General features: G+C 34.2%; 1 protein-coding gene across 1 annotated transcript in view; it reads left to right on the forward strand.

Annotated features, from left to right (window-relative positions):
* SMARCA5 (SNF2 related chromatin remodeling ATPase 5) overlaps positions 1–14,150 on the forward strand; it is a 41,186-nt gene extending 27,036 nt beyond the window's left edge. The window contains exons 15-24 of the mRNA XM_005555991.5: positions 2,952–3,100; positions 3,294–3,413; positions 4,173–4,283; positions 4,900–5,013; positions 5,351–5,473; positions 6,216–6,348; positions 6,823–6,941; positions 7,408–7,620; positions 9,770–9,877; positions 12,897–14,150. Coding sequence (XP_005556048.1) covers positions 2,952–3,100; positions 3,294–3,413; positions 4,173–4,283; positions 4,900–5,013; positions 5,351–5,473; positions 6,216–6,348; positions 6,823–6,941; positions 7,408–7,620; positions 9,770–9,877; positions 12,897–12,962 — 1,256 coding nt within the window. The 3' untranslated portion in view covers positions 12,963–14,150. The remainder of the gene's footprint in view (positions 1–2,951; positions 3,101–3,293; positions 3,414–4,172; positions 4,284–4,899; positions 5,014–5,350; positions 5,474–6,215; positions 6,349–6,822; positions 6,942–7,407; positions 7,621–9,769; positions 9,878–12,896) is intronic.
* The last annotated feature ends 1,270 nt before the right edge of the window (positions 14,151–15,420 follow it).

Consider the following 15,420-nt stretch of genomic DNA (forward strand, 5'->3'; position numbering starts at 1 on the left):
TGGAACTTTAAAACTTTACCAAGCTGGATTGACACAACCTGTTTTTGTTTGAACATCGTCTTAGAAGATTCTTGTTACTAAGCATCCATTGAGTCAAGCTTGCAGCCAGTAGAGATTACTTGTATTGCAAATACAGTAAACTTTAGTTTTGTCCTTAAGATTTATTTGGGCTCAGGACAATTGAGTTTTGAATAATGACTCTGCCAGTTAGCAGTTCTCTCTCGTTACATGAACCCATTTCCTCATCTGTTAAGTGGGGATAAAAATACACTTAAGGATTTTAAAGGATTAAAGGGGATAATGTATATAAGATATCTGATATTCAGTGTGGTGGTTAATGATTTATATGTACTAATTACTCTTGATTACTGTGGGGAATACTGAAGAAATAAAAATCAAAGAGCCTGATTTTATTCTTTTTTCTTGTCTGCAACTTATTGAGTACCCACCAGATGCTAGGCACTGTTCTTGGTGTTGAGAATTCAGTGGTAAATGGAACATTCAAGTATTCTTACTTTAAAAGAGTTTACAATTTAGTTGGGAGGGCAGATGAAGTAAACAAGGTATAAGTAGGAGTAGGGGGTGAGAGTGGGATTTTATTTTGAATCGATTGAAGGAAACTTAAGTTCTCATTCCAGATCAACTTTTAAGGATGACATAGTTTATGTTTTCATGAAACTTACTGTAAAGTTGATGATGGGAAATATAAAATTCAAGAAAAGGGGTGGGAAACTTAATAACTTCAAATGTTCATTAGTTTCCTTTGTAACTGCATTGTGAGCATATATTTACTATCTGTCTAAAAAGCTGAAAGGCATATTGTTACATTGTTTACTGATTATGTAGGTGTCTTGATTTTGTCAGTCTCTTATTTCCATGTAAGAGAGTATTTTTCATGTCTTTGGTATCCCTAATGCTATTGCATACCTAAAGACAATAAATTATTGCTTATTTTTACAAATTGTTTCCGTTAATAAAGTGTTTACTTTGTGCCAGGCAGTGTGAACATTTCATTTTCTCCTTTAGTCTTCATGCCAACTTGAGATGTTAGCATCAGAGGTAAAGGCTTTTGAGAGGTTAAATTACTTGTTCATTGTACATACAGCTGGGAAGTGACTCAAGGGGACCAAGAACTTTGTTAACTATTAAGTATTTAATTAGGAAGGCCTTTGGGGGCTTCTCGAGGCTACCAACCCATGAGGTTATCTCATGGGTGATAAAATGGCTAATGTTTTATTTTTCTTCACACATCTGTGTGTTTTGAAAAACACCTGCCATGTGCTTCTTGTTCTCAGTTATTTTCATCCATTAAACACTTTTTTTTGAGGTGGAGTTTTGCTCTTGTTACTCAGGCTGGAGTGCAATGGCACGATCTTGGCTCACTGCAACCTCCACTTCCTGGGTTCAAGCAATTCTCCTGCCTCAGCCTCCTGAGTAGCTGGGTTTACAGATGCCCACCACCAGTGGTGCTTGGCTAATTTTTTTGTATTTTTAGTAGAGACAGGGTTTCACTTTGTTGGCCAGGCTGGTCTCAAACTCCTGACCTCAGGTGATCCACCTCAGCCTCCCAAAGTGCTGGATTACAGGTGTGAGCCACCACGCCTGTCTGAAACACTTTTTTTTTAAAGATTAAAAAACCTTAATTGATTCATAAATTTAGAAATCTTGAGGTTTTTTACTTCATATTTACTGTGGCAATTTTTGGAGCAAACCTTCAGGCTAATAGCTTTCTTGTGCCATTTGTAGACATGTTAGTCAAACAGCAAGCCTTAAGTACATACCTCTGTGTTACTGTTTTTTATTTGAGGAACATAATTGAAAATGAGAGTACACAAGCACTTTACATCTGAAGGTTCCCTCTCTGCCCAACTTGGAAGTAGCTTGTATAAGCATGAGACCATTTTGGTAGCAATGGCAGCATCCAATCCAAAGAAACGTACTTTCTGGATATTGCCTCACTTTCAAAGTCACAGATGTTTGGTTGTATATTCTGTTATGGGCCCCAAACCATGATACAAGTATTTAAAGAAGTTGTTGAAAACTTGGATCTTTTTCCACTTAATTACAAGTTGGTTGGCGTATAAAAATCAAAGCTTTGTTTAGATGTATGTGAGTGACCCTTGAGGTGGGTGAAAACAAGTCTTTCTGGGTTTTTGTTTTTGTTTTTATGTCTGTATTTTTGAAAACACAAATTACAAGGTTGTCCAAATTCCTGCCAACTGAAAATCTTTAGTAATTTATTAATGATGAGTTTCTTTGATGATCCAGATACATTTTCTCACCAGGTGTGGTAGTGCATGCCTTTAGTCCTAGCTACTTGGGAAGCTGAGATAGGAGGATGGCTTGAGCAGGGAGTTGAAGGCTGCAGTGACTATGGTCCTGTCATTGCACTCCAGCCTAAGCAACAGAGCAAGACTGCATCTCAAAGAAATAAACAAATAAAATAAGTTTTTAGGAGTTCCAGTTCTTCTGGAAGTTTTCTTTAAAAAGAAACTGATGTTACATATTTCAGTTCTGTGTAAAGTTTGGCCTGTGGGAAGGATTTTTCACTTTTCTAAGGAGAAAAAGCTGATTTGAGGAGTATTAGTAATAACACCTTTCTGCTCATCAGAAACTTGTGTAATACATAATGCTTCCATCTGTTGAAACTTGTAGGTTTTTGAAAACTTCATCATATGCAGCTTTCACAAAAGATATTTCATTGACACAGTATACAGTAGGGTTCATTATATAATATATCAGCTTTAGGAATGTTTTGTAGCTTACCAACTGAAAATTTGGCATTAAATTTAGTGCAAAAATGAAAATTATCAGATGTGAATAAACAGTAAACAGAAATGATTGACATTTGAGACAGAATTATAAGGCATTAAACCTTACATTTAGAATTTCAAGTTTCCAGTAAAATAAAGTCTGTTCAGTTAACATTATACAACACAATCTTTTTTCAGGGAGGCTTGTGGATCAGAATCTGAACAAAATTGGGAAAGATGAAATGCTTCAAATGATTAGACATGGGGCAACACATGTGTTTGCTTCAAAGGAAAGTGAGATCACTGATGAAGATATTGATGGTATTTTGGAAAGAGGTGCAAAGAAGGTGAGATGTAGATTAAATAATGCTTTTAATATAGAATGTTTTAGACCAGAAACAGGAAATATTTGTTACATTGATAAATAATTTTATTTCCCTAACAAAAAAGCTTTTGTGTACCTGAAGTTAATTTATTTTGACTGCAGGTTTCATGCTTTCTTTGTTGTGAATCTAAGAAGTTGATTGTTTTGTTCTCTAGACTGCAGAGATGAATGAAAAGCTCTCCAAGATGGGCGAAAGCTCACTTAGAAACTTTACAATGGATACAGAGTCGAGTGTTTATAACTTCGAAGGAGAAGACTATAGGGAAAAACAAAAGGTAATTTAGAAATAGGTTTGGGTTACATGAAAGCTTTATTTTACTGGAAACCTGGAATTTTAAGTGTTACTGTAATGTCTTGTAATTTTGCTTAAAACAGCAGTCATTTTTGCTTATTCACATCTGAATATTTTCATCATTATGTAAAATTTAATGCCAGTTTTTCAGTTGGGAAGCTCTGAAATATTTTTAAAGTTTTTGTAATGAAGTTTGTGGTGTATGTTTACAGTGAAATATATTCTTGTATGAGATGAATAGTAATGTGGGATGGCAACCTGATTCATTTTATTTTAAACAGCAGAAGTGGCTGGTAATAAACGGAAAATTTTCCTAACTTCGTAAGTAATACTTGGTAATATAGAGATAAATTGAAAAATACCGATAGAGTATAAGAAAAAAATAATTCTACCCAATGTTTTTCGTGTTAACATTTAGGTCTATATCTTCAGAATTTTTTCTAGGCTAATTTGTGTCTACACTTTTCTCCTAGTTTAGATTTATACGAAACAGTCAGTAGCGTTTCTCCCTCATTTAACAGTTGTTCCTTTAAGCAAGAAATACTGAATGCTTACACTGTTGACTGGACACTGTCTCATGTGTTAATTATATACATAATATTGAGCAAAGTATCATATTCCCCACCCTCATAGCTTATAGCCTAGGATTTTGTGAATATCTTTCCATTTACAAACATCCTTCTTGATGATGATTTGTTACTGTGGAATAAGTCGGTGATCTGAGTTGTTTCCCATGTTCTAGATTGCATTCACAGAATGGATTGAACCACCTAAACGAGAAAGAAAAGCCAACTATGCTGTTGATGCATATTTCAGGGAAGCTCTTCGTGTTAGTGAACCTAAAGCACCCAAGGTGAGTTGACTGACACAGCATAAAAATATCTAAAAGTTTTGAAAATGTAATTTTTTTCTTATATTCTTTGGAAAAGATTGATAATTACATTTTGTGTTTCTTTTTTTTTTTGAGACAGAGTCTTGCTCTGTTACCAGGAGTGCAGTGGCGCAATCTCAACTCACTGCAACCCTCCACCTCCCGGGTTCAAGCAATTCTCCTTCCTCAGCCTCTTGAGTAGCTGGGACTACAGGCGCCCACCACCACCCCTGGCTAATTTTTGTAATTTTAGTAGCTATGGGGTTTTACCATGTTGGCCAGGATGGTCTTGATCTTTTGACCTCGTGATCTGCCTGCCTTGGCCTCCCAAAGTGTTGGGATTACAGGCGTGAGCCACCGCCTCTGGCCTACATTCTGTATTTCTTTGGAGTGTACTCCCTTCTGTTTTTAGTTATCATTTTTAAAAAATTAATTTTGAATCTGTGCATTTAAAATTAAGATATCAATTCAGTTTTATTGAAAGATGCATTCAGTTACTTGCAGAATTGGCTCTCATGGTTTCTGAAGTGAGGACTAAGAATACATTTAAAACAAAATTTCTTTTTTATGGATAACACTTATTTTTATTTTTCTTTAGGCTCCTCGACCTCCAAAACAACCCAACGTTCAGGATTTCCAGTTTTTTCCTCCACGTTTATTTGAGTTACTGGAAAAAGAAATTCTGTTTTACAGAAAAACTATTGGGTACAAGGTAATTGAAATTATCCACCTTTCTGTTCATTCCTATCCAGAAATTACGGAAAGTATAAACATTAGTTATAAATATTTAATTTGGACCTAGTGGGAAAAATAATTGCTTTAGCCTAACCTAGTTGTATATGTGAAATATGTAAACTTGGGTCTGTTATTCTTTAAAAAGAAAAAATAAGACTTCATGACTAATCTAGTTTGTTTTTAATGTCATAAATGCAATGTATCAGTGTATTTTCTCTCCTGGTTGAATTGAAACTTGTGAAATGTCAGTTAGTTGGTTTATCACATGCTCTTTAAAATTTACTGATTTAATGGCATAGGAAAATATCTTTTAGGTACCTCGAAATCCTGAGCTGCCTAATGCAGCACAGGCACAAAAAGAAGAACAGCTTAAAATTGATGAAGCTGAATCCCTTAATGATGAAGAGCTAGAGGAAAAAGAGAAGCTTCTAACACAGGTATAGCCTTTAATCAGTACAAACTTTAGTAACAGTTTGTTGTAAAGGACTGTGTTAGGTTATGTTGGGGCATACACATAAATAAGTTTGTGCTTTTAAAGATGGAATAATTGGAGACAATTATGGGCATGTGGATATAAATGCTCCGTTTGATTGTCACTAGTTGAGGTAGTTGAGAAGACTATGGATTTTATTACTTTGGCCTCGGTAGAGTGGGTATCCTTTTTATCACCTTACTTTGAATGTTCCCATCTTTCCTATGAATTTTCCACATTGCTACCCAGTCACCATTTTCAATTATAAATCTTGGCTTGGTATTTTTTAAACATCCTTTGGTGTTCATCAAGGTCTTTCAGAATCTGGCCTTTGACTTACCTTTAAAGCTTTATTTTCCTTCCATTTTTCTACTTGCTCATATTTTTGCCCTTTATGTTTTTCACTCTTTCTGGCCAACTGCTAATAATCCTTCAAAGCTCAGTGAAACTGTCACCTTTTCATACAGTGTTCCTTACTCTCTCCCACTCATATTTAATTGCTTGGGTATTTGAGCAATGTATAATGTGTTGTCAAAAGTGTACATTTATGTACACGAAAAGTTACCACTCTAAAAGAACTTAATAAATAAACTAGCAGCAATTGAAAATTTGTTTTTGTAATATTTAGAAGGATTGCTAAAGTTTTCATAGCATGTTTTCCAGTTTAATGTGCTGTGATTAAATATTTTGTTTCTGTTCCTGTGAAGGGATTTACCAATTGGAATAAGAGAGATTTTAATCAGTTTATCAAGGCTAATGAGAAGTGGGGTCGTGATGATATTGAAAATATAGCAAGAGAAGTAGAAGGCAAAACTCCAGAAGAAGTCATTGAATATTCAGGTAATAATTTTAACCAGGCTGTTGGAGTTTAGTAAGAGCTGTTGGAAGGTTCTTGTTTTCTTACTCTGAATTATGTTGTGATTAACTAATTTTGTCACAACGTAATTAGTACCTTCGTTATTTTTTACAAATTAGAAAATGTCCCCTTCCCAAAAATAGCGTAATGGTTTCCTTTTAAAAAATTTTTTAACCCTAGCTAACTCTAGCTACAGCAGAGAAAATCAGAATAAGTCACTGGATAATTGCCCTTGCATTTTTATCTTAATTTCTCTCCATAACTTCAAGTATTATGTGCTGTGTTTCCTGAAGTCTGTTGTATTATCAGGTTAATATGTGAGGGTATGCTGTGGTGAGTCTGCTTAGAATAGCAGAAATTTAAGAATTAGAAGATAAATAATCTAGTTGATCCCATTTTTGTTTACACTAAAGAAATAAAAATATAAATGATTTGTTTACTTTGTCCAATTTTTACAGCTGTGTTCTGGGAAAGGTGCAATGAGCTCCAGGACATAGAGAAGATTATGGCTCAGATTGAAAGGGGAGAGGCGAGAATTCAAAGAAGAATAAGCATCAAGAAAGCACTTGACACAAAGGTAATTTGCTTGTTAATAAGTTAGGGTAGTTAATAAAATAACTCGTAGCTGAGAGTTACTTTTATATAGTGTGTTGTAGTCAGTGATACAGTCACTTAGAGAGTGACTTTTTATAAAATGAAAAGAGGTAAGGGTTCACAATTTAAAATTTCTTTGAGTAGCATTCAAATATGGTGCTGTCAACAGAATTTACCTATATGCTAGACTAATAGATCTGAGTCAGAGGCACTAAGATTAGCTTTTTACTAAGTAGAATCAGAAAGTCTTAGTCTGTATTTCTCTTTATAATAATAATAAAGACTATAAAGGTCTTTCAGGACAAGGGTTATATAAAGCAATTGAGGTGCTCTGGATAAAAAATTCTGATTTGAAATGCAACATTTCAGCTAATTATACTAAAGCTGCGTTTGAAATACAGATTATATAGCGTTTGTATTTTATATAATACAAAATCTGACTTTCATAGATTGGACGGTACAAAGCACCTTTTCATCAGCTGAGAATATCATACGGTACTAACAAAGGAAAAAACTATACTGAAGAAGAAGATCGTTTTCTGATTTGTATGCTTCACAAACTTGGATTTGACAAAGAAAATGTTTATGATGAATTACGACAGTGTATTCGCAACTCTCCTCAGTTCAGATTTGACTGGTTTCTTAAGTCCAGAACTGCAATGGTGAGTGCTCAGGGCTTTTTTGTGTACTATAGCCAAGTTCAGAGTAAGTGTCATCTTTGGTATTCTTTAAGGTGACCTTAAAAAAATCTATGAAGTAGACATTTGTTACAATATTGTTAGTATCATAAAACCTAATAGCAGGGATAACTTACAAGTTTATTGATCCCATCCTGTAATGTCTTACATCTTTAAACGTCACTATATGGTAAGACTAGCTTTTCAAGTTCTAAGTGGGAGGAAGTATCAGTTTCAACTTCTGAGTGTTACGACTTTTTGGTTTTTCAAACGAACATATTTCTATAAAGAAAAATGGTCCTTGCATTCAGGCATCTGCATACCAGAATGCTGAGTCTGGATTATTTTAAGATGGCTTATTGTAGTAAACACTATTTTTGTACTGATTTAATGCTAGGTTTTGTTTTTATTCCCAATGTCTGGCTAACCATTTCTGACCAAATAGCCCCATTTCTAATAACCTAAAATTTGAATACAGAAAAGTTTAGCTTTGATGGATTGCTCCTTTTCTTCCTTATTTCACCATCATTGAACTTTGAGCTTCAACTTGTTTTCTGCCAGATGAGGATAATGCTAATAAGTTCTGTAGTCTTAAGTTTGGGATATTCTGGGATAAACAAAGTTTAAACATCTTTTTGTTTATAGTAAGATTTCTCTGTATGTTTAAAGTAAAATGTCACTTTGTAAGACAGTGGATAGTAAGCAGTATTTTCGTGTTTGACCACTGAAATTTTTATTTCACTAGACATCACTATTTTGTGATACCCAGGTTTGGGAAATGTACTAAACTTAAATACATGAAGCTACTTTGAAGATAAAACACTGTGTAAATATATAATTAGAGAAAAGATCCAGTTGCTGAAAGCTTATTTCTTAAGTGGGAACAGTTATAGAGTTAATAAAGAATAATTTTATAGTGATTGTAACAAGACAGTGCCATGTTAATTTACCTAGTACAGTACCATAATTTAAAACTCTGTTACTTCTTAACATGTTCCATGTTAAGATGCACAAAAAATGATAATGTACTTTTCTATCTCTATATACTATTTCTAAGCCTTGTGTGGTGTATTCTATAGAGTAGTATTTTATTTTATTTTTTTTATTTTTTATTTATTTATTTTTTTTTTTGAGACGGAGTCTTGCTCTGTCGCCCGGGCTGGAGTGCAGTGGCCGAATCTCAGCTCACTGCAAGCTCCGCCTCCCAGGTTTACGCCATTCTCCTGCCTCAGCCTCCCGAGTAGCTGGGACTACAGGCGCCCCACCTCGCCCGGCTAGTTTTTTGTATTTTTTAGTAGAGACGGGGTTTCACCGTGTTAGCCAGGATGGTCTCGATCTCCTGACCTCGTGATCCGCCCGTCTCGGCCTCCCAAAGTGCTGGGATTACAGGCTTGAGCCACCGCGCCTGGCCAGAGTAGTATTTTAAAATTATTTTACTGTAGTTGTGTGTGTAGTAGTATCACTTACTATAAGAAAAAAATAATTTTGCCCTATAAGAAAGGGAGCTGCTAACCATGCTAGCCATGCAAATGGACTTCTCTTTCTTTCAGGGTTATCTGCTACTTCTAGGTTATACTTTAAATCTTTTCTGGAGACTGTATGTCCAGTTTGCCAGAGAGAGATGAGGTAGAACTCATCGTAGACTTCCATGGCTGGTTTTCCAAAATTGGGAAAGGTGCCATGTGATTGATTGACCACCATAATTCTAGTGATACTTTGAAGGGAAAGATTATACACACCTGTTAAAGTTCTTGTTTTTGACCCTCACATACGTACGCTATTAATCTATTTAAGTTTTGGATATGAGTAGCACAGTACTTATCAGACATAAACACTAAGTAGCAGTATTGCATATGTTATGAGATGTTCATTTTTATTGCTTTAATTCCTAAGCGAAGGAAGAATTTTTGAAGAACACACAGTAGTTTGGCTTTAAAGAATGGAGTAAAAACATTATTTACAAATATCTTGCTTTTAATCTTCATAGCATGAATTGTGTATGAAAATCGTTTTTTTTTAAATTAGGGTATATTAGTGGTTTTATACTATCCTATTAAAACATACTTTGTTTTAAAATTGAAATCATGAAACTTGTAGATGGAAAGTACATGTACTCTGTTTGTTTATAATTTAGGAGCTCCAGAGGAGATGTAATACCTTAATTACTTTGATTGAAAGAGAAAACATGGAACTAGAAGAAAAGGAGAAGGCAGAGAAAAAGAAACGAGGACCAAAGCCTTCAGTAAGTATTCATGAATATGTAAATATGTGGATAATGTAAATTTCTCCTTTCTAAGTATTTAACACTGCTTGGCTGTCATTGATGTGTTAGTCCCTGTTGTGCACCCCATCCATTGCCTTTAATTTTTTTTTTTCCCTTAAGGGGGAACCCAAAGTCATAATTTGAGATTCTTCCACTTTCAAATTTAAGTAGTGGTATTACATTTTTTATTTTTAGTTGTTATGAGTAGGTATATGTATTTATAGGTTACGTGAGATATTTTGATACAGGCATGCAATAAGTAATAAGGACATCGGGGTAAATGGGGTATTATCATCTCCAGCATTTATCCTCTGTTACAATTTAACTCTTAGTTATTTTAAAATGTATAATTAAATTATTTATTGCTGTAGTCACCCTGTTGTGCTATCAAATACTAGGTCTTAAGTCATTCTTTGTATTTATTTATATCCATTAGCCAGCCCCACTTTCCCCCACCCCACTACCTTTCTCAGCCTCTGATATCCATCCTTGTACTCTCTGTCTCCATGAGTTTAAATTATTATAATTTTTAGCTCCCACAGATAAGTGAGAATATGCCAAGTTTGTCTTTCTGTGCCTCGCTTATTTCACTTAACATAATAAACTCTGATTCCATCCATGTTGTTGCAAATTATAGGGTCTCATTGCTTATGGTTGAATAGTATTCTGTTGTGTATACATACCATGTTTTCTTTATCCATTTGTCTGTTGATGGACACTTAGGTTGTTTCCAAATCATGGCTACTGTGAATAGTGCTGCAGTAAACATGAGAGTGCAGATATCTCTTTGATACACTGATTTTTTGGGGGGTGTATACCTAGGAGTGGGATTAGTGTATTGTAGGGTAACTATATTTGTAGTTTTTTGAGGTACCTCCAAATTGTTTTCACAGTGATTTGCATTCCCACCAACAGTATATGAGGGTTCCCTTTTCTTCACATTCTTGTCAGCATTTGTTATTGCCTGACTTTTGGATAAAAGCCATTTTAACTGGGGTGAGATGTTACCTTATTGTAGTTTTGATTTGCATTTCTCTGATGATCAGTGATATTGAATAGCTTTTAATATGCTTGTTTGCTATTTGTATGTCTTCCTTTGATAAACATATGTTCAGATCTTTTGCCTATTTTTAAATTGGACTGTTAGGATTTTTTTCAGTAAAGTTGTTTGAGCTCTTAAATATTCTGGTTATTAATCCTTTGACAAATGGGTAGTTTGCAGATATTTTCTCCCATTCTGTGGGATGTCTCTTCACTTTGTTGATTGTTTCCTTTGCTGTGCAGAAGCTTTTTAACTTAATGTGATCCCATTTGTCCATTTTTGCTTTGGTTGCCTGTGGGGTATTATTCAAGAAATCTTTGCCCAGTCCAGTGTTCTGGAGAGTTTTCCCAATGTTTTCTTGTAGTTTCATAGTTTGAGGCCTTGGAGTTAACTCTTTAATACATTTTGTTTTGATTTTTGTATATGATTAGGGATGGGGTCAGGTTTCATTCTTCTGTTTGTGGGTATCCAATTTTCCCATTACCATTTATTGAAGAGACTGTCCTTTCTCCAGTGTATATTCTTGGTACCTTTGTCAAAAATGAGTTCCCTGTAGATATATGGACTTATCTCTGGATTCTCTGTTCTTTTCCACTGTTGCACTGATCTATGTATCTGTTTCTATACCAGCACCATGCTGTTTTGGTTACTATAGCTCTGTGCTGTAAGTTAAGTCAGGTAATGTGATTCTTCCAGTTGTATTCCTTTTGCTTAGGGTGGGTTTGGCTATTTCTGAGTGTTTTGTGGTTCCATATAAATTTTAGTGGTTTTTTTTTTTTCTATTTCAGTGAAGAATGCCATTGGTATTTTGATAAGGATTGCATTGAATCTGTGGATTGCTTTGGGTGGTATGGACATTTTAACAGTACTGAATTTTCTAATCCATGAACAGGGAATATCTATTTTTTTGTGTCTTCAATTTCTTACATCAGTGTTTTGTAGTTTATCGTAGAGATCTTTCGCTTCTTTGATTAATTCCTGGGTATTTTATTTCATATGTAGTTACTACTTTTTATTTTTCACATTTTTCACTGTTGGCATAGAAATGCTACTGTTTGTTGTATGTTGATTTTGTATCCTGCAGTGTCACTGAATTTGTTTATGAGTTCTAATAGTTTTTTGATGGAGTGTTTAGGTTTTTCCAAATGTAAGATTATGTCATTTACAAATAGGGCAATTTGACTTCTTTGTTTCCAATTTAGATGTCCTTTATTTCTTTCTCTCGTCTGATTGCTGTAACTAGGACTTCCTTGAAATACTTAAAAAGTACAAATTTAGCTTGACTGGGTTGTGTGGGAAAAAATCACATCTTGATGATATGGTAGTCCTTAATACGGGGCTTCATAAAAATCTGGGAATGTATGTCTCGTAAATGCCAAGTGTGTACACATCTCATTGGGAATACAAGTTATAATTTTAGAATAGGAAACATTGGAAAAGCAGTGGTATTATGACTTTTACTGTTAGTCTCTAAGCTTTGATTGATTGTTTCAGTGATGTTTTAGCAACGTGAAGGCAAATACTTTAAGGGAAAAAATGTTATTTAATAATAGTTAATTTAATAAAAAATGGTTACTTTATAAAGTCATGAGTAAATGAATATCTCTGGATAATATTTCATATTTATGTAACTGCCTTTTAAAAACTCAGGTGTTTCTTATTACTCTTTTGGGAAGTGTGCATTTATTTGATGCTGATTTACTACTGTTAATTGTGCATTATTTTTATAATGTCATTATTAACATTAAACTTTTTTATTCTGTAAGTAAAATAAGTAGGTAAGATTATTTCGAGGCTTTATAGTTTGCTTTGAAAGATTTATATAGCCTGGGAGAAAAATCTCATATACCTATTACTTTGTAGTAGTTGTTATTACTAAAGTGTTATAATGTGTCTGCAACTATATTTCATGTTTATATGAGTCTTGTGAAAAGTAATCCTTTTGTCTGTTTGTAGACACAGAAACGTAAAATGGATGGAGCACCTGACGGTCGAGGAAGAAAAAAGAAGCTGAAACTATGAATATGTTTTTGTTTCATAATCACTAACTTTAAACCAGTAGTTCTTTAATTTACGGGTCTTCATAAGATGTACTGTACAATGCTCAATTGTTATGTCATTTAAAGACATCAGGTTCATCTGTTTACTGAGCTAGAAACATAGTATGTAGTTTCACTTTTTTAAATGCAACAGCTGTGCTGAAATTTTTTTATCATTAACACTTGAAGTAATAAAATAGGCTTCATTTATTACTAAGTGTTTCATTTGATTTATTTTTCTGTTGTAGTTCCATTTGTGAAGATTGTGACTTTTTGTTTATTAGCTATAATTTCTATACTTGTAAGGTTTAAAAACAAGTTAAAAAGAAAATTGCAAATAACATTTGTCCCTTTCAGTCTTCATTTAGTTGTATAATTATTTTAATTCACTTTGCCTTTGCAGAAATTTGGGTATTTTCTTTGTAGTGCTATTGAGTCTCATCTGGAAAGATTATATAAATTGCATTCTCCTTGCTTATGTGGGTAGAATGGGAAGAGAAGGCAAGACAAAGTATACTTAAATTCTATGCATATTTCTGTTATGCTTTCTGTTTTTTTAGTTGATTCTGAAATGAATACGCCCTATTCTTTTGAAAGAATGGCCTTTTAGTTGTATAGCCAAAGACATTTAGTATTTTCCGGTTCCTTAAGGTATTACTGTACCATTTTGTAAAAGGAATATTATTATTATTATTTTTAATTATTTGGTAAATATTTTGTCATATGACCTTCTGAAGCAGCCACAACTTAGATAATGTCAGAACTAAGGTGATTTTTTTTTTTTAATTTTGAAAGAACCAGCCAAAATGAGGTGTGAATTTGTCATACTGTTACATTGAAATTGGTAACAAAATGTATCCCCTCCCATTTTGAGTTTTAGGGTAAATGAAAATTTTATTGTATTTTAAAGTAATTTCTAAGTGTTAGCAAGACTGACTGTAATTCCAGTTTCTGTTTTCTATGGACAGACTTGATAAACTGGAGACCCTAAAGCAGGAATACCCAAATTATAGTGTCAGGATTTTAGCTGTACCAGAGGCCTTTATGTGCTACACATAATTTGTATAAAATTTTATATGTGCAGATTGGGTACATAAACAGTTCTCCATTTTTCTAAGGGAATGCAATAAATGTAGCATCGTGAATAAATATAACTTTTATAATCTGTAAAGTGGTCTTTCCATTTCTTTAATTTTTTTCTCAATTTTTATTCACTTTTTCCTTTAGGACACATTTCCCTTAATTGGATATCTTTCCCTTAAATTTCTATTAGTAGTAGTTTTCATCTGCCCACATGTAATTGAAGATTTTTAAAAAAATTTGATACCTGCAGTATTACTAATACTGCTTAATTTCTTGAAATGTGGAATTGCTGCTGTTAATGTCAAGCAAAACGTAGTGTTAAATTGTAATTTGAATTTAGTGCTCCCTCAAAATTAACTTTTTAAATACTGTGTTAGATTCTTAACAGTTAAAGGTCTAATACATGTGTGAGGAATGGTTACCTTTTTCATGAAAGGAAGAATTTGTACGAGTTATGACCTCAGTTTGGAAGAAATTGAAAAAATGTAAGGCTGAAGAAAACTTAAACGGAGGTCACAAAAGTGATGTTTTCAAGAAGAGAAACTGGGAGGGAGATACACAGGGGAAATGCAAAATGAATCAAGTGTAGTGCTAGCCCTGAATGCTTAGGGACTCAAATGGAAACTGTGTGAAGGGAAACTAACTCGAAAAAAGCGTGAACTAGCTAGGCCCTGCCACAGTGTTTGACCGAGTTCACAAATCTGTTTTAACCTGTCGCTTCCCTGTCACCTCTGGCTTTCCTCTCCTGCTAAGCTTTGTTTCCTGGCAGTGATTAAAATCTTCTGTCAGTGCCACAGCTACTACTGCTGCTGGAACTGCCATAGCCACCTTGGTATCATGGTATGGCAAGGTATTGGCCTCTACCACCATAGGGGCCAGAGCTTCTGCCTCCAAAGTTTCCTCCCTTCATGGGTCCAAAATTTGAAGACTGATTGTTGCCATTGCCAAAATCATTGTAGCTTCCACCACCTCAAAAATTGCTTCCATCATTACCATATGTATTATAGCAATCCCCACTGCCACCATATCCACCACGACCACCATGGCTGCCACCAAAGCTACCACGATCACAGAACTTGATGGCTGTATTTGTGACTAATTATATAATAGATTAGTCTCTGTTCTGTGGAAAGTGTAAAGCATTCCAACACACGGCTTCAATGCAGAATTTTTTGTTTTGTTTTGTACCCATGCTGTTGATTGCTAAATGTTTTAATAGTCTAGTCATGATACTGAATAAATGTCTTTTTTTTTTTAATTTAACAAAGCATGAAAGATTGCTTAATTGTACATCTGACAAAGTGCTGGCGGCTCTTATAAAGTATAATTACTATTACTACCTTTTAAGAGACAGGGTC

Source organism: Macaca fascicularis, chromosome 5, assembly GCF_037993035.2.
Source record: "Macaca fascicularis isolate 582-1 chromosome 5, T2T-MFA8v1.1".
NCBI lineage: Eukaryota > Metazoa > Chordata > Mammalia > Primates > Cercopithecidae > Macaca > Macaca fascicularis.